At 51.8% G+C, this 20,000-nt stretch overlaps 1 protein-coding gene and 1 long non-coding RNA gene across 4 annotated transcripts in view; both read left to right on the top strand.

Annotated features, from left to right (window-relative positions):
- The window catches only part of LOC310650467, a 376,544-nt gene that overhangs the window by 184,170 nt on the left and 172,374 nt on the right, over positions 1-20,000 (top strand). The gene's annotated exons all lie outside the window — the stretch shown is intronic.
- Positions 1,321-13,500, top strand: LOC310650457 (GTPase IMAP family member 1-like). 3 transcript variants are annotated; one of them, XM_083380009.1, is made up of 6 exons: positions 1,321-1,454; positions 3,924-4,642; positions 6,228-6,314; positions 8,194-8,813; positions 10,685-10,739; positions 11,240-13,500. In XM_083380009.1, exons 3-6 carry the CDS (start codon positions 6,287-6,289, stop codon positions 11,869-11,871), a joined length of 1,335 nt encoding a protein of 444 aa, XP_083236135.1. In that variant the 5' UTR covers positions 1,321-1,454; positions 3,924-4,642; positions 6,228-6,286; the 3' UTR covers positions 11,872-13,500. The 3 variants fall into 3 exon arrangements, with proteins under 3 accessions (XP_083236135.1, XP_083236136.1, XP_083236137.1); XM_083380010.1 differs by lacking the exon at positions 1,321-1,454 and having other exon boundaries at positions 4,382-4,642; positions 11,240-11,457; positions 11,609-13,500; XM_083380011.1 differs by lacking the exon at positions 1,321-1,454 and having other exon boundaries at positions 4,386-4,642; positions 11,240-11,465; positions 11,609-11,627.

The following is a 20,000-nucleotide window of genomic DNA, read 5'->3' as shown; positions in this document are numbered from 1 at the left end:
AGACAGACACACAGACAGACACACTCAGAGAGACAGACAGACACACACACAGACACACACAGGGACAGACAGACAGACACATACACACACACAGACAGACAGCCACAGAGAGACAGACACACACACACACACACAGAGACAGACAGCCACAGAGAGACAGCCACACAGACAGACACACACAGACACACAGAGACAGACACACAGACAGACACACAGAGACAGACAGACAGACAGACACACACACAGACACACACAGGGACAGACAGACACACACACACAGAGAGACAGACACACACACAGAGACAGAGACACACACACACACACAGAGACAGACAGCCACAGAGAGACAGACACACAGACAGACACACACAGACACACAGAGACAGACACACAGACAGACACACACACACAGACACACACAGGGACAGACAGACAGACACACACACACAGAGAGACAGACACACACACAGAGACAGAGACACACACACACACACACACAGAGACAGACAGCCACAGAGAGACAGACACACAGACAGACACACACAGACACACAGAGACAGACACACAGACAGACACACACACACAGACACACACAGGGACAGACAGACAGACACACACACACAGAGAGACAGACACACACACAGAGACAGAGACACACACACACACACAGACAGACAGACAGCCACAGAGAGACAGCCACACAGACAGACACAGACAGACACACAGAGACAGACACACAGACAGACACACACACACACAGACACACACAGGGACAGACAGACAGACACAGACACACAGAGAGACAGACACACACACAGAGACAGAGACACACACACACACACACAGAGACAGACAGCCACAGAGAGACAGACACACAGACAGACACAGACAGACACACAGAGACAGACACACACACACACAGACACACACAGGGACAGACAGACAGACACACACACACAGAGAGACAGACACACACACAGAGACAGAGACACACACACACACACACACAGACAGACAGACAGCCACAGAGAGACAGCCACACAGACAGACACACAGAGACAGACAGACACACACACACAGAGAGACAGACACACACACAGAGACAGAGACACACACACACAGAGAGAGACAGACAGCCACAGAGAGACAGACACACAGACAGACACACACACACAGAGACAGACACACAGAGACAGACACACAGACAGACACACTCAGTGAGACACACAGACACACACAGACAGACACACACACACACACACACACACACAGACGTGTGACTTCCGCGATGGAAGCCATCCACTCCCGCAGCCAATCAGAGGGGGTGTGGTGGCAGAGACCCCGCCCCCTCCCTTTCCTGCCCCGCCCACCCCCCGCCCAGAGAAAGGCGATTTCCCCGAGCCAGAAGCGAAAGTAAGCATCGCGCAGTCCAGCCGGCTGGAGGCTTCGCTCAGGTGGGGGTCCCACCGGTCGAGACTCGAGGGGGTGGGTGGGTGGGATAGAAAGCGGGGAGGGAGGGAGGGGGCTGCAGTCGCCTTGCCCCCCCCCCTTATTTCCAGCAGACAGAAGGAGCAGGAAGGCAGAGGGGGGGGTCCCCACCCTCCCACCCCAGTCAATGGGGAGTGAATGGGGAGAGAATGGGGAGACCCCCCCCCCCACTTTTCCAGAAAGTTTGAGGACTTCGGCTCCGGCAGGGCGAAGGGCGGGGGGGGGGGTTGGGGAGGGCTGGGGGGCCGAGACGGGGGGGCTTCAGCTGCCCCCCCCCTCCGATCAGGACAATCTTTCCTAACGCAGCCCCCCCCCCCCAAAAAAAAGAAAATCTCCTGGAGAGCCCCCCCCCCCACACACACACACCAGCCCCGAAACCCCCCCTCCCCGTCCCCAGAAGAGACCGGGCTGCCATTCTGTCAGAAAAGGGGGTGTAAGGGGAGTCCCGCTCGGGCAAAGGGCGGGTGGGGTTGGACTAGATGACCTCCGAGGTCCTTTTCCATCTAGTCTTGTTCCTGGGTTGTTTTTTTTGGGGGGGGGTGTTTCCCCCCCCCTGCTCTGCTCTCTTCTTGTCTTCTTCCTGTTTTGCCCTTCTGTTTTCCAGGCTCTTGTCCTCTCTGCTCCTGTTCTGTGGCCTCTTCTCTTCTCCCCTCGCCTCTTCTTCGTTCCTCCCTTCTCTTCGACGTGCTTTTTTCTTTCTCTTCTCCGTTCCTCTCTATCGCATCCCATCCCATCCCCTGTTCTATTCCCATTCTGTTCCCAATTTAATCTAAACTCTCTCTTTGTGTGTGTGTGTGTGTGTGTGTGTGTGTCTTTCTCTCTCTCTCTCCCTGTGTGTCCATATCTCTATTCTTTATCTATCTCTATCCTTTATCTCGAAATCTCTTTATTTATTTTATTTTATTTTATTTTATTTTATTATTTTATTTTATTATTTTATTTTATTTTATTTTATTTTATTTTATTTTTTATTTTTTATTTTATTATTTTATTTCATTTCATTTCATTTTATTATTTTATTATTCTATTCTATTCTATTCTATTCTATTCTATTCTATTCTATTCTATTCTATTCTCCTTTCTCTCCGGTTCTGTTCTGTTCTGTTCTGTTCTGTTCTATTCTACATTCCAATATCTATTCTGTTCTATTCTATTCTATATTCCAATATCAATTGTGTTCTGTTCTGTTCTATTCTATATTCCAATATCCATTCTATTCTGTTCTGTTCTATTCTATTCTGTTCTATTCTATTTTCCCATACCCATTCTATTCTATTCTGTTCTGTTCTATTCTATATTCCAATATCTATTCTATTCTGTTCTGTTGTCTATTCTATTCTATTCTGTTCTGTTCTGTTCTATATTCCAATATCCATTCTATTCTGTTCTGTTGTCTATTCTATTCTATTCTGTTCTGTTCTGTTCTATATTCCAATATCCATTCGATTCTATTCTGTTCTGTTCTAAATTCCAATATCTATCCTGTTCTATTCTATTCTATTCTATTCTGTTTTGTTCTGTTCTGTTCTATATTCCAATATCTATTCTATTCTATTCTATTCTATTCTATTCTATTCTATTCTATTCTATTCTATTCTATTCTATTCTATTCTATTCTATTCTATTCTATTCTATTCCATTCCATTCCATTCCATTCCATTCCATTCCATTTTTTCTATTCTATTCTATTCTATTCTATTCTCCTTTCTCTCCGGTTCTGTTCTGTTCTGTTCTGTTCTATTCTACATTCCAATATCTATTCTGTTCTATTCTATTCTATATTCCAATATCAATTGTGTTCTGTTCTGTTCTATTCTATATTCCAATATCCATTCTATTCTGTTCTGTTCTGTTCTATTCTGTTCTCTTCTATTTTCCCATACCCATTCTATTCTATTCTGTTCTGTTCTATTCTATATTCCAATATCTATTCTATTCTGTTCTGTTGTCTATTCTATTCTATTCTATTCTGTTCTGTTCTGTTCTATATTCCAATATCCATTCTATTCTATTCTGTTCTGTTCTGTTCTATATTCCAATATCTATCCTGTTCTATTCTATTCTATTCTATTCTATTCTGTTTTGTTCTGTTCTGTTCTATATTCCAATATCCATTCTATTCTATTCTATTCTATTCTATTCTATTCTATTCTATTCTATTCTATTCTATTCTATTCTATTCTATTCCATTCCATTCCATTCCATTCCATTCCATTCCATTCCATTTTTCTATTCTATTCTATTCTATTCTATTCTATTCTATTCTATTCTATTCTATTCTATTCTATTCTATTCTATTCTATTCTATTCTATTCTATTCTATTCTATTCTATTCTATTCTATTCTTATTTTCCATTCTATTCTATATCCTATTCTAAATTTCTGTCTTCTAAGGGTGGGCGGGTCTCCCCCATTTTCTCTCTCCTTCCCCACAGTCAGCCCAAGGGAACCCCTTTGCAAACCATCAGCAGCCAGGAATGGCTTACTGGCCGACTACTAGAGGGACATGCTGGGTAAGTCTGGGAAGGGTTCCCGAAAGACCGGTGTGGGGGGCGGTGGGGGGGGGCTGGAGGGCTGGGGAAGGCTTCAGGAAGAGGCGAGCCCCTCTGCTCCGTGCAGGGCAGAATTTGAGGCCTGGACAAGCGTCCAGCCCCCCCCCCTTGTCCCAGCCCTCCCCCCCCATTAGGCTGCAGTCCAGCCTTTTCCTCTTCTTGTAATAATAAGGGGGGCGGGTGTTGAGCGTGGCTCAGGTGCTAAAGCACGCAACGCACCCCCTAATAAAGGGGGTTTCCCCCCAGCACGACGTCCCCTTTTTTCTTCTCCACCTGCTTCTCCCCCCACCCACCCACCCCTGTCCTTTCCCTCTGCCCCTCCCACCCTCTCTCCCTCCCTCCCCTCCTTTCTTCCCTTCCTGGGTCCCTGCACAGCATCTCAGCCCCTACTTAGATTGGGGGGGGGGCTCTGGAGCAGGTTTGGGGGCGGTGCCTTGAATGGGGTGGGGGGAACGAACGGGGGTGGGGGGGCAATTTCTCTCTCTCTCTCTCTCTCTGCCCCTCTGGATACGCCGAGGCCTCCGGGTGGCGAGAACCGCTCCTGACCTCTCGTTTCTCCTTTCCACTCTTCCATTATTCTACGGATGATCAGGCTGCACCTGGTAAGAGAGTAGGGCCCCGTGTGGCATTTGCAGCAGGGATGGGGGAGGGGGGTCGGGGGGGTCGGGGTGGCCCTGAAGAGCAAGAAAGAGGATTAGGGGATTGGAGGCTGAAACATCAGAAGAACGGGGGCGGGGGGGAAGGAATCGGGGGTTTGGCCAGTCTAGAGGAAAGAAGGACCGGGGTCGGGGTGGGGAATGTGATAGCCGGGTTGCGGTATTTGCGAGGTGGTGGTGGTGCCACAAACAGCACTCCTTGCTAGCCCTGATGACGTTCCCTAGTTGGGTCCTGAAACGTCGGCAAGGAATCCATCCAGCTCGGAGAACGCCAAAGATCCCACAGTCATCGTCCTCCTCCTCTCCATAACTCCCCCCTTCCTTCTAGTCCTGATGATGTTCCCTAGTTGGGTCCTGAAACGTCGGCAAGGAAACCACCCAGCTTAGAGTCCTTCCTTCCTTCCTTCCTTCCTTCCTTCCTTCCTTCCTTCCTTCGTCCTCCTCCTTCTAGCCATGATGATGTTTCCTAGTTGGGTCATGAAACGTCTGCAGAGAAAACCCCCCCAGCTCAGTGTCCTTCCTTCCTTCCTTCCTTCCTTCCTTCCTTCCTTCCTTCCTTCCTCCTCCTCCTCTTCCTCCTCCTCGCCCTGATGATGTTCCCTAGTTGGGTCATGAAACGTCTGCAGAGAAAACCCCCCCCAGCTCAGTGTCCGTCCTTCCTTCCTTCCTTCCTTCCTTCCTTCCTTCCTTCCTTCCCTTCCTTCCTTCCTTCCTTCCTTCCTTCCTCCTCCTCCTCTTCCTCCTCCTCGCCCTGATGATGTTCCCTAGTTGGGTCATGAAACGTCTGCAGAGAAAACCCCCCCCAGCTCAGTGTCCTTCCTTCCTTCCTTCCTTCCTTCCTTCCTTCCTTCCTTCCTTCCTTCCTTCCTTCCTTCCCTTCCTTCCCTTCCTTCCTTCCTTCCTCCTCCTCCTCTTCCTCCTCCTCGCCCTGATGATGTTCCCTAGTTGGGTCATGAAACGTCTGCAAGGAAACAACCCAGCTCAGAGTCCTTCCTTCCTTCCTTCCTTCCTTCCTTCCTTCCTTCCTTCCTTCCCTGATGATGTTCCCTAGTTGGATCATGAAACATCTGCAAGGAAACCACCCAGCTCAGAGAGGACCAGGGACCCTACATTCCTTTTCTTCTTCTTTCTTTCTTTCTTTCTTTCTTTCTTTCTTTCTTTCTTTCTTTCTTTCTTTCTTTCTTCCTTCCTTCCTTCCTTCCTTCCTTCCTTCCTTCCTTCCTTCTTTCTTTCTTTCTTTCTTTCTTTCTTTCTTTCTTTCTTTCTTTCTCTTTCTTTCTTCCTTCCTTCTCTTTCTTTCTTTCTTTCTTTCTTTCTTTCTTTCTTTCTTTCTTTCTTCCTTCCTTCCTTCCTTCCTTCTCCTCCCCCTCCCCCTCCTCCCCTTCTCCCCTGTATCCTGATCCTGAGGCAGAGTAGTTACTGCCTGAAACCTAGAGTCGAAAACAGGCCAACAATCGGTCTGGATGACACACACACACACACACAAACACAAACACAAACACACACAGACAGAGCTTCTGTCCACTTTCAGGTTCGGTGAGGGACGCTCCTCCTCCTCGCTCTGCGGACGGAGAATGGCAAGACGTGACGATGGAAGTTACGGCAGCGGCCGGACCAGGTAATTCTTCTCATCTCCTTGACGTAGGATGGGTCTCTTAGCACACGGGACCCCCAAACTTTGGACCACCAGGGACCAGGTTCCGTGGAGAGGGGTTTCTCCATGGAGCACGTGTGCGTGTGTGTGTGTATGTGTATGTACGTGCTAGCTTCATGCGTTTTGCTTATTTGCACGTCCCGGTTGCCGGCATGCTGTGGACTGGTGCCGGTCCAGGGACCGTGGGTTGGGAACCCCCCCCCAAAAAAAGTTACTTATGACCTGATCCTATAGCACCCCGACAGTCATTTGCACTTGGGAGTGACCCCGAGGACACTGCAGGACGCCCCCCCCAACTACGCTTGTTGGTTGCAAAGCCATGTCCGACCCATCGCGACCCCACGGACCACGTTCCTCCAGGCCTTCCTGTCCTCCGCCATCTTCTGGAGTCCATTTAAGCTCACGCCTCCTGCTTCAGTGACTCCGTCCAGCCACCTCCTCCTCCGTCGTCCCCTTCTCTCGCCCTCCACTTTTCCCAGCATGGGGCTCTCCTCCAGTGAGTCCTTCCTTCTCATGAGGTGGCCAAAGGGTTTGAGTTTTAGCTTCAGGATCTGGCCTTCTAAAGAGCGGTCTGGGTGGATCTCCTCGAGGACCGACCGGTTGGATCGCTTTGCGGTCCGAGGGACTAGGTGGCGTCTTCTCCAGAGCACCGTCGCTCAAAGGCCTCCATTCTCTGGCGCTGGTCCTTTCTTATGGTCCAGCTTTCGCAGCCGTACATTGCAACTGGGAAGACCGTAGCCTTGACGATCGGCCCTTTTGTCGGCAGGGCGACGTCTCTGCTTTTTAGTTGGCGCGGTCTAGATTCGCCCTGGCTTTCCTCCCCGGGAGCGAGCGTCTTTGAATTTCTTGGCTGCGGTCCCCGTCTGCGGTGATCTTGCAGCCCAGGAAAATCAAATCTGTCCCGACCTCCATTTTCTTCCCCCATCTGTTGGCCAGGAGTTGAGAGGGCCGGATGGCCACCATCTTGGTTTTTTTTTAAGGTTGAGTTTCTAGCCCTTGGCGTCGTTTCGAACCTGCGCTGCCCGTCCCCGGACAGGTTCCTGCTGGATTCCCCCCCCCTTCCACACCAGGTCCCTGTAAAGGATTTCCCTCTGGCTTTAATCAGATTCACACAGACACATGCACACACACACACACACACACACACACCCCAGGCTCATACCTTCCACCACCCCCTGCTCAGGCCAGAAACCCTATACCAGGGGTGTCAAACTGCCGGCCCGCGGGCCGGAGGGTCACGGAGAAACCGCGCCCATCCCAAAGGGAAAAAGTTCCGAGACGTCGCGTGACGTGACGTGACGTCGCGAGTTTGACACCTCTGCCCTAGACCATTTCAGGCACGTGGCTGTCCAATCTCTTCTTAAAGACCTCCAGGGTTGGAGCATTCACAGCTTCTGGAGGCAGGGAGTTCCACTGGTTAATTGTTCTCCAAAGCACCTGAGGCCAGGACAAGAAGCAGTGGATATATTTGTTTATAGAGAAATGCAGCAGTCTTAACGCCCGTAGCCAGGCCCCGGGGCCGTCGTCACGCAGCCCTGAGCCTCCTCACAGCTCAGTCTCAACTTTGCTCGGCTGCGGCTTCGCTCGTGGGGGGCCGGACACAGTGGCTGTATTCGGCCATCTGCGAAAGTGGGGTTCGCAGCTTGTGTGAATCCGCACGGCTGAGCAGCCCAGCGTGCCAACTCCGGGAGATTGATATGAAAGCGATCCCTGAACCACTACTGGGGGCAGGGCTGACTCTCTCCCAAAGTTGTCCCCATTTCCAGCCTGCTTCATGACGCCCCGACGTTATAGTGAGGACTATCTCGATGCCTTTTCATAACCTCGTCTTCCAAACTCACAGGGGAGGATAACGAATACCGGCTGATCCTGGTCGGTAGGTCCGGAAACGGGAAGAGCGCCACAGGCAACACCATCCTCGGCTGCAGGGCCTTCGAGTCTGTCTTGTCAGCAAAGGCCATCACCTTGACGTGCCAACGGGAGCAGAGAATGTGGCAGGACAAGAAGGTCTCCGTGGTCGACACGCCTGCCATTTTCGATTCTGAAGACTTCACCACGGAGACTGCGGAACGCGAGTTCAGGGCTTGCGTCGAGCTCTCCCGGCCTGGCCCCCACGCCTTCCTTTTGGTGACCCAGGTGGGGCGCTTCACCGCCGAAGATGTAACAGCTGCAAACCGGGTCTGGCGTCTCTTTGGGGCCGAGTCCGCCCGGCGCACCATCGTCCTCTTCACCTGCCTGGAGGATTTGGGCGGGGACCCCCTGGAGAAGTACGTCCAAATGTCCGACAATGCGGCACTGCGGGAGCTGATCAGGCAGTGCCGGAACCACGTCTGCGGCTTCAACAACAAGGCCGTGGGAGCCGAGCGGGACAGTCAGGTCTCAGAGCTGATGAAGATGGTGGAAAATGTCGTTTGGGAGAATGGGGGGACATACTACGTCATCCCGCCGCGTGAGGGGCCCAAGGTACGGAACCGGCACGTCGTAGAGCAGAATCAAATGGCAGCGTGGAATGGGGCGAGGGCGGTGGGTGCTCTTTCGGGGCATCTAGCGGAGCTGCTCCGTTTACACCAGGGCTTTTCCACCAGCGGTACGGGTACCACCCGTGGCACGTTGGCACCTGGCAGGTGGTCCGCGACCGTCGTAGAAAAGTGGCAGCGGGGGAGGGGAACGAGCTGAACCGGCAGCAGCACCGCACCAGCCTGAGTGGGAGACGGCTGGAGCTGCAGGGCTGTCGGGGCTCAGCGGATTCGCCAGGATCAGCACCAGGCTCCAGCTGGAGCTCGGCGCCGATCCCGGCGCTTCCGTTGAGCCCAGAAGCGCCGATCAGCGGGAATGTTGCAGCATCTCTAGGGTCTTGTGATTGACATTCAGATGCTTGGCAACCGATTCATATTTATGACGGTCACGGTGTCCCAGGGTCAGGTGAAGGGACCAAAACCTGCTGCAATCATCCAGCAGACGGGGGGGGGAGGAGAATAAAAACCAAACACCCCCACCCCACCCCACCCCCGCTGCCAATCCTCAACAGAAATGCTCACAACCATGAAAAACTCGGACAGGAGGAAGAGCGCCACCGGGCGGCCAGGCAGGTGTCTTGCTCAGCTGTAGCTTGGGCGCCCCTTTTTCAGTGCCATTGTAACTTCGAACAGTCACTAAGCGAACTGTTGTAAGTCGAGGACTACCTGTACTTCATCACTTTTTTCCCTTTTTTTTGGTCATCAAGTTTTTGACACCTTGCTAGGCGACTGGTGGGTACTCGGATGGTGCCATATGCTAAAAGCGGTACAGTGGGCGAAAAGGTTGAAAAGCCCTGGTTTACACACGAGCAAGGGATCCCTCCTCTCTGGGAGACGATAATGGGTGGGTGGGACATCCGAGACCCTCATTTTAGGAAAGGCAATCGAGGGGGGTGGGTGGGAGAAAAGGAGGGAGGCTAATGGGTAGAGATCAGTAGCAGAGATCCTAACGTTAGGAATCGGACAGCTGAATCGCTCCAGATCCTGTCTTCCTTCTTAGCGACAAGTGTGCCACACCGAACCACCTCTGTTGTTGCAGGGTGGAGGGGGACATTCTATTTGGGGGGGGCTTGTTCCTATTCTAAAGTTTTAGTTGGGTTCTCTCCAGGCAGCCAAACAAGGGGGGAGGAGAAAGAGTGGCGGGTGGGGGTGGCCAGAACCTCTTCCAGCCCCCCTCCCCCACATGTTTCCCCCCAATCCCATCTCCCCCCTACTGACTTGCTTATCAGACAGTCGCAAAAGGGAATCGTGTGACTTCTGGGATGCCGCGACCATCCTAGGTCCGAGTCAGTCGTCAGTCGTCCAAACCCAGATCACCTGATGCCCCGGGGAGGTTGCCATCACCGCCACCGCCGCCGTCGGCGTGAAAAACGGCCATCCTTTTCGCCCCTGTCGTTAGCTCCGATCGCTAAATGAGCGGTTGTTAACTCGAAAGCTCCCCGTGCGCACAATGCGATCGGTGTGCTGATGTCAGAGAGGGGAAGACTCCTGGAAAAGAGGGTCCAGGAAAGGGGTCCAAGAAGGGGGTCCAGGAAGGAGATCCAGGAAGTGGATCCGGGAAGGGGCGTGAAGAGTCTCGCAGGGCAGCTGACTGACGTATCAGTCAGTCTCCTGCGTCCTCCAGATGGTTCAGGAACAGGATGACTCCACCTCAACACCGGAGGCGAGGGAGGGGTTAACTCTCTTTTAATCCACCGCCCTCCAATTCCTGCCTGGGTCTTCTGGAATGGAGGGGGCAGGAGGGGGGGGTGTTCCTGGCAACCTCCGAGCAAGGCAAGTCTCCCCTTTGGCTGATTGTGTTTCTCACTTTTCCTCCAGAAATCCCCATATTCGGCCGATGCCAAATGTTTGGAAATGGACAAAAACATCCGAGGTAAAATCTTTGGCCCCCGGGTGGGTGGGTGGGTGGGATTGGGTGGGACCCGCTGTCTTGGGTGGAGGGCAGAGGTGGTCAACCGTCCCGCTCCCGAGAGTATAACTTTACTGAAGATTCCGTGTGGTTCCTGGAGGAGAGAAGCCGATTCTAACAATTTCATGCGCAAACAGCATCGGAGAGTTTTCTATCTCTCCCCCCACCTCCCCGGTCCTCCCACTGTCCATGGTCTGCCAGTCGTTGGCATTCACTTTTTGTTTCGGCAACGATCTGACAACCTCGGACTTTCCCAGCCGTACGACCTCGTCGTGTCGGCTCTGTCTCAGGCTTTTAGCCGGCTTACGCGCGCTCCTCATTTCCCTCCCTTCCGTGCCAATTGTCCGGTTGCCGGTGAGAGAAGCCGCGTAGCGAGTCAACCGCGATGGACGGGCTTCCCGTGGCCGTACGCTGACTGACCGGTTCCCCCCCCCTTCGTGTCTCCTCTCCCCTTTGGGTCGTAGAGCCTGAACGGCGGATCGTCCTGGTGGGGAGGAGCGGAAGTGGGAAAAGCGCGACGGGAAACGCCATCCTGAGAAAGAACGTCTTCGGGAGGCCGCCCGTGTCGAACGCGACAAGGTGCCAAAAGGAGGAGGTGGTGTGGAACGACAGGAGGATCGTGGTTGTCGATACGCCGGGCTTCCTCGACACCGGGCATCCGGAGATGGCAAATACCGATGAAGTGCGCAAGTGTGTGAAGTTATGCTCCCCGGGTCCCCATGTTATTCTCTGGGTCATGCGCTCCTGGGGGGAGGAGGACATGGCTTGGAAGATCCAAGAGATTTTCAGTGAGAAAGGCAGGAATTATACGATCGCCCTGTTCACCCACAAAGATAAGCCGGAAGGTCGCCCTCTCGAAAACTCCGCCTCTTCCCAAGTTCAAAAGGAATATACTGAATATGGGATCCGCTACGTGGTCTTCAACAACACAGCCGAAGGAGACGAACGGGAGGCTGAGATGGCCAAGCTGATGGATGTGATTGACAAGGTCGTATACGAGAACGGAGATACTCTTTATTACACGGAGGACATGCTGAAGAAAGACATAGAGAAGTACAATAAAACTCGTCTCTACTCGCCTTGTCCTCTTTTCTAACACAAGCCTTTCCCCCACTTTTTCACACATTGTACCTCCTTTAGGACACGGCAATATTCAAGTACCACCAGTGGCTTAGCAAGGTGTCAAAAACGTGACAAGCAAAAAAACAAACAAAAAACAACAAGAAACCCCGGAAAAAAGTGATCATAGCACACCCACTTCCCACACTTTTAGTGGGAAACCTGTGCCCGTTTCCCTGACATTAATCTTTGCCCTTGTGGCCGGTAGAATTTAGTCAGATTCCAGCTGAAGACAATTCCTTTCCTTGTTTTTTTTTCAATTCACGTTGATGAAGGAAACGGCTTCTCGCACGAGTACGTGGAAACAAATGGCAGGGATGCTACGACAGCTTTCCCCACCCCCCCACCCCCCAACGCTTCCTGGTACACTTTTGCAACTCGGCTCCCGAACTCGCTCAGGGTTTTTTTTTCCATGAAAAAAGTTCCCTCAAACTGCCGTGTGATGTCCATTCCGGACGTGCTTCTTGCTCTCGAGAGGAAAGGTCAAGTGTTCACAACAGAGGGCGATGCAACCGAACGGATGTGAGTATCACGTCCTCTGGACACGAATGGAAAATACAACGCAAACAGGGTGTGCGATTTTCCCCGAGTGTTTTTTTTTGGGGGGATGGCCCTTTCCAGGTCTTCAGTGCCAATGACAGAATTTAGTCGGTCAAGTCCAACACGATTGGGCAATGAGTCAATGTGGCCTTTCTTTACCTGGGAGTTTTTCTCGCGGAAGGCACAAACTTTTGTCTTCCGTGTTAAGCACGTTGACGACCGCGCGGCCCTGCAGCGACCGATTTCAAGTTCATTTAGCTTTTTAAATACATCAGCCAAAGAGGCAAGGCAGGACACCCAGAAGACATTTTCAAACTTTTCCACTGGGGGTGAAGAAACATTTGTCAGGAACAAGTGCATTTCATCTCGTAGCTCGAATAATCTCGATAACGTTTCCACCTCTCGACCACCTATGTACTTCGCTATGAAAGAGAAGAGTGCTGTGCTCAGAATCCAAATCCCCGCATAATTGTCGGACATCCACTCAACGGCCGGAGAATTCTGGTGAAATTTCCGAACCTGGAAGATGCACAAAGACAATTAATTGCGCTTCACCAGCGAGGTCAGTGCTTTCGTCCAACTGAAGTGCAATTGTTTTTTTTCCCAACTGCTGCGATCTTTTCCACCACTTGTTGAATAACGTCTGTGGCCATATCTTGTATTCGTTATCAGAACATGGAATATTACAAATAGCATCAGCCATTTTTCCCATCAAAGAGGATTGAAGCAATTGCGATGGCAGAGGGAGCCACGACTTCTTCAACGATTGCGCAAGGCTTATTTCGATTAGCTGCTATCAAGGGCAATTCACAAGAGGCTTCCAGAGGCTTTTTCGAGATGGTTGTGGGCTTCACAAAAGCAGCACGGCGTTTTATAAGTTAACCTCTCTTCCTCACAAAAAAAAATGCTACTGGCTTTTTGGTGTGCTCTCTTTATGTTTTGTTGTAACCTGTCTCGAGCAAACAAGGCTTCGTAAAATGCTTGGATAATACTTCATTGCAGATAACACAAACAGGAAGCTGTTGATTTGTTTTCTTCCAGGAAATAAAATCCAGACTTCAAATAATCTTCACTGTATTTTTGATTTGGTGCCAGTTTTAATTTCTTTGGTAAAGTGTCCTTTGTTGAATCACTTTCCCTTTACACTGATGAACCTATGATGAATTTCTCCATATTTATTAATATGCACCACTACCTTGATGGACTGGTGGCTGGTCAGCCCTCCTTCCTCTCTCTCTCACCCTTTCCTTGAAAACAGGCCGTTCTCTTGCTCACCGCTTGCTCTTCCCCTAAAAACAGGCCACTCGCTCTTCCTCCAAAAACAGCCCGCTCGCTCTTCCACCGAAAACAGGCCACTCGCTCTTCCTCCAAAAACAGCCCGCTCACTCTTCCACCGAAAACAGCCCGCTCCCTCTTCCTCAAAAAACAGGCTGCTCGCTCACTCTTCCCCTGAAAACAGGCTGCTTGCTTGCTTGCTCTTACTCTTCCTCTGAAAACAGGCCGCATGCTCCCTCGGTCATCCCCCGAAAATAGGCCGCTCGCTCTTCCTCCAAAAACAGCCCACTCACTCTTCCACCAAAAACAGACTGCTTGCTCACTCTTCCCCTGAAAACAGGCTGCTTGCTTGCTTGCTCTTACCATTCTTCTGAAAACAGGCCGCATGCTCCCTCGCTCATCTCCCGAAAACAGCCCGCTCGCTCTTCCTCCAAAAACAGCCTGCTCGCTCTTCCTCCCAAAACAACCCGCTCGCTCTTCCACCAAAAACAGACCGCTCGCTCTTCCACCAAAAACAGACCTCTCGCTCACTCTTCCCCCGAAAACAGGCTGCTTGCTTGCTTGCTCTTACCGTTCTTCTGAAAACAGGCCGCATGCTCCCTCGCTCATCCCCGAAAACAGGCCGCTCGCTCTTCCTCCAAAAACAGCCCGCTCGCTCTTCCACCAAAAACAGCCTGCTCGCTCTTCCTCAATAAACAGGCTACTCGCTCACTCTTCCCCCGAAAACAGGCCGCTTGCTTGCTTGCTGTTACCGTTCTTCTGAAAACAGGCCGCATGCTCCCTCGCTCATCCCCGAAAACAGGCCGCTCGCTCTTCCTCCGAAAACAGGCCGCTCGCTCTTCCTCCAAAAACAGCCCGCTCGCTCTTCCCCCGAAAACAGGCCGCTCGCTCTTCCACCAAAAACAGACCTCTCACTCACTCTTCCCCCGAAAACAGGCTGCTTGCTTGCTCTTACCGTTCTTCTGAAAACAGGCCTCATGCTCCCTCGCTTATCCCCGAAAACAGGCCGCTCGCTCTTCCTCCGAAAATAGCCCGCTCGCTCTTCCACCAAAAACAGCCCGCTTGCTCTTCCTCAATAAACAGTGTGCTCGCTCACTCTTCCCCCGAAAACAGGCTGCTTGCTTGCTTGCTCTTACCCTTCCTCTGAAAACAGGCCGCATGCTCCCTCGCTCATCTCCCGAAAACAGCCCGCTCGCTCTTCCACCAAAAACAGACCTCTCGCTCACTCTTCCCCCGAAAACAGGCCGCTTGCTTGCTTGCTCTTACCGTTCTTCTGAAAACAGGCCTCATGCTCCCTCGCTTATCCCCGAAAACAGGCCGCTCGCTCTTCCTCCAAAAACAGCCCGCTCGCTCTTCCTCAATAAACAGGCTGCTCGCTCACTCTTCCCCCGAAAACAGGCCGCTTGCTTGCTTGCTCTTACCGTTCTTCTGAAAACAGGCCGCATGCTCCCTCGCTCATCTCCCGAAAACAGGCCGCTCGCTCTTCCTCCGAAAACAGCCCGCTCGCTCTTCCTCCGAAAACAGCCCGCTCACTCTTCCCCCGAAAACAGCCCGCTCGCTCTTCCACCAAAAACAGACCTCTCGCTCACTCTTCCCCCGAAAACAGGCCGCTTGCTTGCTTGCTCTTACCGTTCTTCTGAAAGCAGGCCTCATGCTCCCTCGCTTATCCCCAAAAACAGGCCGCTCACTCGCAACACATAGATGACACACACCTAAAACATGCTATGAACAACATATGTACAGAGCCAGCCACCCCTACATAGACATCACAAATGAATATTAAATACTGTCCATCTTGAATATGTAACGGAAGGAAAAAACCTGGGAGCTCACAAGGTTAATAATGCTGTGTGGAATGAAACGATGGCTGAATCTGGATGTTCCGCTGCGGATATCACGGAGCCCCCCCCCGAAGGGAATGAGGAAAACAGGTCGTGAAGAGGGCGTGTAGCGTCCCAGGTAACTTTACGGACCCTGCTCAAGGAACGCTTCTGTGCCACGTTCTGGATGGGAGGGAGGGAGGGAGGGAAGGAACTGCCAATCATCTTTTCGGCCCTCCTCGCCACTCTCTGCACTGCCCATAATCTTTTCTGCTGTCCTCACCACTCTCGGCGCCGCCTTCCTGCCCGAAGCAGGGATGCAGACGGCGATGCCGTACGACAGGATGCTCTCGATCGTCCCTCCGTAGAAAGTGGTCAGGACAGGGGAAGGAAGAGGCGCTTTTCTCCGGCGACGCGGGAAATGCGCCCGGCCGCTGGGCCCGCTTCGCCAGTGTCTCAATGTTGAGCGACCAAGCCAGCCTGCTCGCTAGCTGCACACCCAGGAACGGAGAAGGGGAGGCAGAGGCAACCCGCCCCCCCTTATCTCTGGGGTGGGGGCTCAGCAGGCCTTGGGACCCGTGGGAGGGGCCTGGCTGGGCTGGGGAAGGAATTGGGGGGGCGGGACGGGGGGTGGTGCTGCTGAGCCTTGCAGGATCCGTGGGAGAGACGGTCCTTCTGGGGCAATATGGCGACGGTCGAGGCCGTGCAGGGATTGCAACGGCCGCAAAGGAGCAAAAAAATTAAATAAAAAGGACATTTGAGGTTCAGCCAAGAAAGGCCGGCCCCGAGCCGGGATTTTCCAAAGGAAAAAAAAAGCAGATTTTTTTTTCCTGGCGAGGAAGACTGATGTTTATTGGGTGGGTGGATTCCAGGCCTCTGCAAGCACAGGCGGCTTCCGGCGACGGCGCCATTTTTGCTGGTTTTGGAGTTTCTTCCTCCCGTGGGGGGGGGCAAATTCCGGGCTTTGTTCCTGCAAGGTCTGGGAATGACGGAGGGTTTCAGGGAATATTAAAAAGACGGTTTTCCCATCTCCATCTTTCTGTCTGGCCCTTCTCTTCAGTAAACGGCAATCTTCTTTCTAAAGCAGTCTCCATTATTCCCAGCTTGGACTGGAGCCTGATAAAGATTTTTCTTTGGAAGGAAGGAAGGGAGGGAGGGAGGGAGGAAGGAAGGAAGGAAGGAAGGAAGGAAGGAAGGAAGGAAGGAAGGAAGGAAGGAAGGAAGGAAGGAAGGAAGGAAGGAATCCGGAGAAAGAAATATTTGGGGGAATATTAAAAAGACGGTTTTCCCATCTCCATCTTTCTGTCTGGCCCTTCTCTTCAGTAAACGGCAATCTTCTTTGTAAAGCAGTCTCCATCTGGCTTATTCCCAGCTTGGACTGGAGCCTGATAAAGATTTTTCTTTGGAAGGAAGGAAGGAAGGAAGGAAGGAAGGAAGGAAGGAAGGAAGGAAGGAAGGAAGGAAGGAAGGAAGGAAAGAAAATGGTGCCGGTCCGCAGCCCGCGTGTTGGGGAGCCCTGGTGTACAGCACTGTCCGTTTCCCCCCCCCCAACCTTTTGGGCACCGAAGAGTGGACCGGAGGTGGAGCATGGGTCCGCGTGCTGCCTGGCCTCCCACCCCATGGGGCTTGGCCTCTTGGCCCGGGTCCACGGCTGGGGGAAATGGATGCTTGGTGTCAGGAGCCACTTCAAAGCCTCTTCCCGCGAAAGCAGGACTCCCGGAACGGAGTCGTCCCCAAAGGAGCTTTCATTAAGGAGAGGTTGACAGCATACCGAGAAGGCAGGATCCGAGGGCTTCCCGCCCAAATCCATAGGTTAAAGGAGCAAAAGAGCAAACTCCGCCCCCCCCCCCCAATAGTTTATCCGGTCAGTTCAAACGGGACACAGAGGGGAGGGAGGGAGGGAGGGTGGGAGGAAAGAAGGGGAGAGAAGAAGGAAAGAAGGCCAAAAGGACACAGAGCAGAGGGAGGGAGGGAGGGAGAGAGGAAGGAAGGAAGAAGGAAAGAAGGATGAAAGGACACAGAGCAGACGAAGGGAGGGAGGGAGGGAGGGAGGGAGGGAGAGAGGAAGGAAGGAAGGAAGGAAGAAAGAAAGAAAGAAAGAAAGAAAGAAAGAAAGAAAGAAAGAAAGAAAGGAAAGAAAGAAAGAAAGAAAGAAAGAAAGAAAGAAAGAAAGAAAGAGAGAAAGAAAGAAAGAAAAAGAGAAAGAAAGAAAGAAAGAAAGAAAGAAAGAGAAAGAAAGAAATAAAGAGGAAAGGAAAGGAAGGAAGGAAGGAAGGAAGGAAGGAAGGAAGGAAGAGGAAAGGAAGGAAATGAAGGAAGGAAGGAAGGAAGGAAGGAAGGAAGGAAGGAAGGAAGGAAGGAAGGAAGGAAAGAAGGGGAAGGGTTGGTTGGTAGACAGGTAGAAATGATAGACAAGATCGATAGAGGGGGATAGATAGGAAAGAAACATACAAAGAAGGAAAGAAAGAAAGAAAGAAAGAAAGAAAGAAAGAAAGAAAGAAAGAAAGAAAGAAAGAGAAGGGAGGAAGGGAGGAAGGAAGGAAGGAAAGAAGGGAGGGAGGAAGGAAGAAAGGAAGGAAGGAAGGAAGAAAAGAAAGAGAAAGAAAGAAAGAAAGAAAAGAAAGAGAAAGAAAGAAAGAAAGAAAGAAAGAAAGAAAGAGAAGGGAGGAAGGGAGGAAGGAAGGAAGGAAAGAAGGGAGGGAGGAAGGAAGAAAGGAAGGAAGGAAGGAAGAAAAGAAAGAGAAAGAAAGAAAGAAAGAAAAGAAAGAGAAAGAAAGAAAGAAAGAAAGAAAGAAAGAAAGAAAGAAAGAAAGAAAGAAAGAAAGAAAGAAAGAAAGAGGAAGGGTTGGTTGGTTGGTTGATAGATGGAAGTGATAGATTAGATTGATAGATCGATCAATAGATAGATAGACAGACAGATAAGGAATGAATGAAGGGAGGGAGGGAGGGAGGAAGGAAGAAAGGAAGGAAGGAAGAAAAGAAAAGAAAGAGAAAGAAAGAAAGAAAGAAAGAAAGAAAAGAAAGAAAGAAAGAAAGAAGAGAAAGAAAGAAAGAAAGAAAGAAGGGTTGGTTGGTAGATGGAAATGATAGATTAGATTGATAGATCGATCAATAGACAGACAGACAGACAGATAAGGAAGGAAGGAAGGAAGGAAGGAAGGAAGGAAGGAAGGAAGGAAGGAAGGAAGGAAGGAAGGGAGGGAGGCGAGGAAGACTCCGGACTCTTTTGTGTGTTTGTGAAAATGACTTTTACTGGGAGGAAAGGGCTTGCAGGGAAGGCAGGCGGCATCTCACAGGCCGGCACAAAGCGCACAGCCCTCCTTCCCCTTTCCGAACACCGACCCTGCAGAGTTGCACCCTTGCAGACGGGCCCCCACCCAACGGGCCGAGGGGGGGGGGGGAAAGAGGCCGTCTCCGAGCAGGGGTCCCCCTCCCGCAACTCCCAGGCGGTGACGGCAAAGCGAAAGTAGGCAAACAAGCAGGAGAGTCTTACGGAGTCACGGAGTGACCAAGAGTTGGAAGAGACCGCGGAGGTCATCTAGTCCAGCCCCCCTGCTCGAGCGGGGGATCCCTGACTGGATCATGGATGGGACAGAGTTACGGAAGGGACCTGGGAGGTCATCTAGTCCAGCCCCCCCTGCTCGAGCGGGGGAACCCTGACTGGATCATGGATGGGACAGAGTTACGGAAGGGACCTGGGAGGTCATCTAGCCCAGCCCCCTGCTCGAGCGGGGGAACCCTGACAGAATCATGGAAGGGACAGAGTTACGGAAGGGCCCTCGGAGGTCATCTAGTCCAGCCCCCTGCTCTGAGCAGGAGACCCTTAGAAAATCACAGAGCTGGAAGGGACCTCCGAGGGCATCTAGTCCAGCCCCCTGTTTGAGCAGGAGACCCTGACGCAATGATAGAATGAGAGAGTTGGAAGGAGCCGTGGAGATCTTCTCACCCAACTGCTTCTCAGGCAGGAGACCCTTCCAGAATGATAGCATGAGGTCTTCTAGTCGAGTCCTGACAGAATAGCAGAATAATAGAGAGGGAAGGGACCTCGGAGGTCATCCAGTCCAACCCCCTGCACGAGCGGGAGACCCTTCCATAGTCACAGAATCACCGAGTTGGAAGGGACCTCAGAGGTCCTCTAGTCCAGCCCTCCTGCTCGAACGGGGTAACCCTGACAGAATCTTGGAAGGAATAGAGTTACGGAAGGGAGCTCAGAGGTCATCTAGTACAGCCCCCTGCTCGAGCAAGAGTCCTGGATAGAATCATCCAACAACGGAGCTGGAAGGGACCTCGGAGGTCATCTAGTCGAGCCTCCTGCTCGAGCAGAAGACCCTGACAGAATCATGGATGGGACAGAGTTACGGAAGGGACCCGACAGATCATCTAGTCTGATCAAACTGGAGACTCTTCCGGACAGACCAGACTCTTCTTGAAAGCCTCGGGGGGGGAGGGCTGTTCTCCCCAGGGACCGCCC

This window comes from Vipera ursinii (assembly GCF_947247035.1).
Source record: "Vipera ursinii genome assembly, contig: SUPER_Z_unloc_1, whole genome shotgun sequence".
Taxonomy (NCBI): Eukaryota; Metazoa; Chordata; class Lepidosauria; order Squamata; family Viperidae; genus Vipera; species Vipera ursinii.
This window is presented reverse-complemented; position numbering and strand designations above follow the sequence as displayed.

What these genes read in the sequence shown, in the direction of transcription:
- LOC310650457 (XM_083380009.1), top strand. Translation starts at nt 6,287, where the DNA reads ATGGAAGTTACGGCAGCGGCCGGACCAG. An exon ending in TACGGCAGCGGCCGGACCAG is followed by an intron (nt 6,315 to 8,193) that starts GTAATTCTTCTC and finishes CCAAACTCACAG; the next exon opens with GGGAGGATAACGAATACCGG. An exon ending in CGCCGCGTGAGGGGCCCAAG is followed by an intron (nt 8,814 to 10,684) that starts GTACGGAACCGG and finishes CTTTTCCTCCAG; the next exon opens with AAATCCCCATATTCGGCCGA.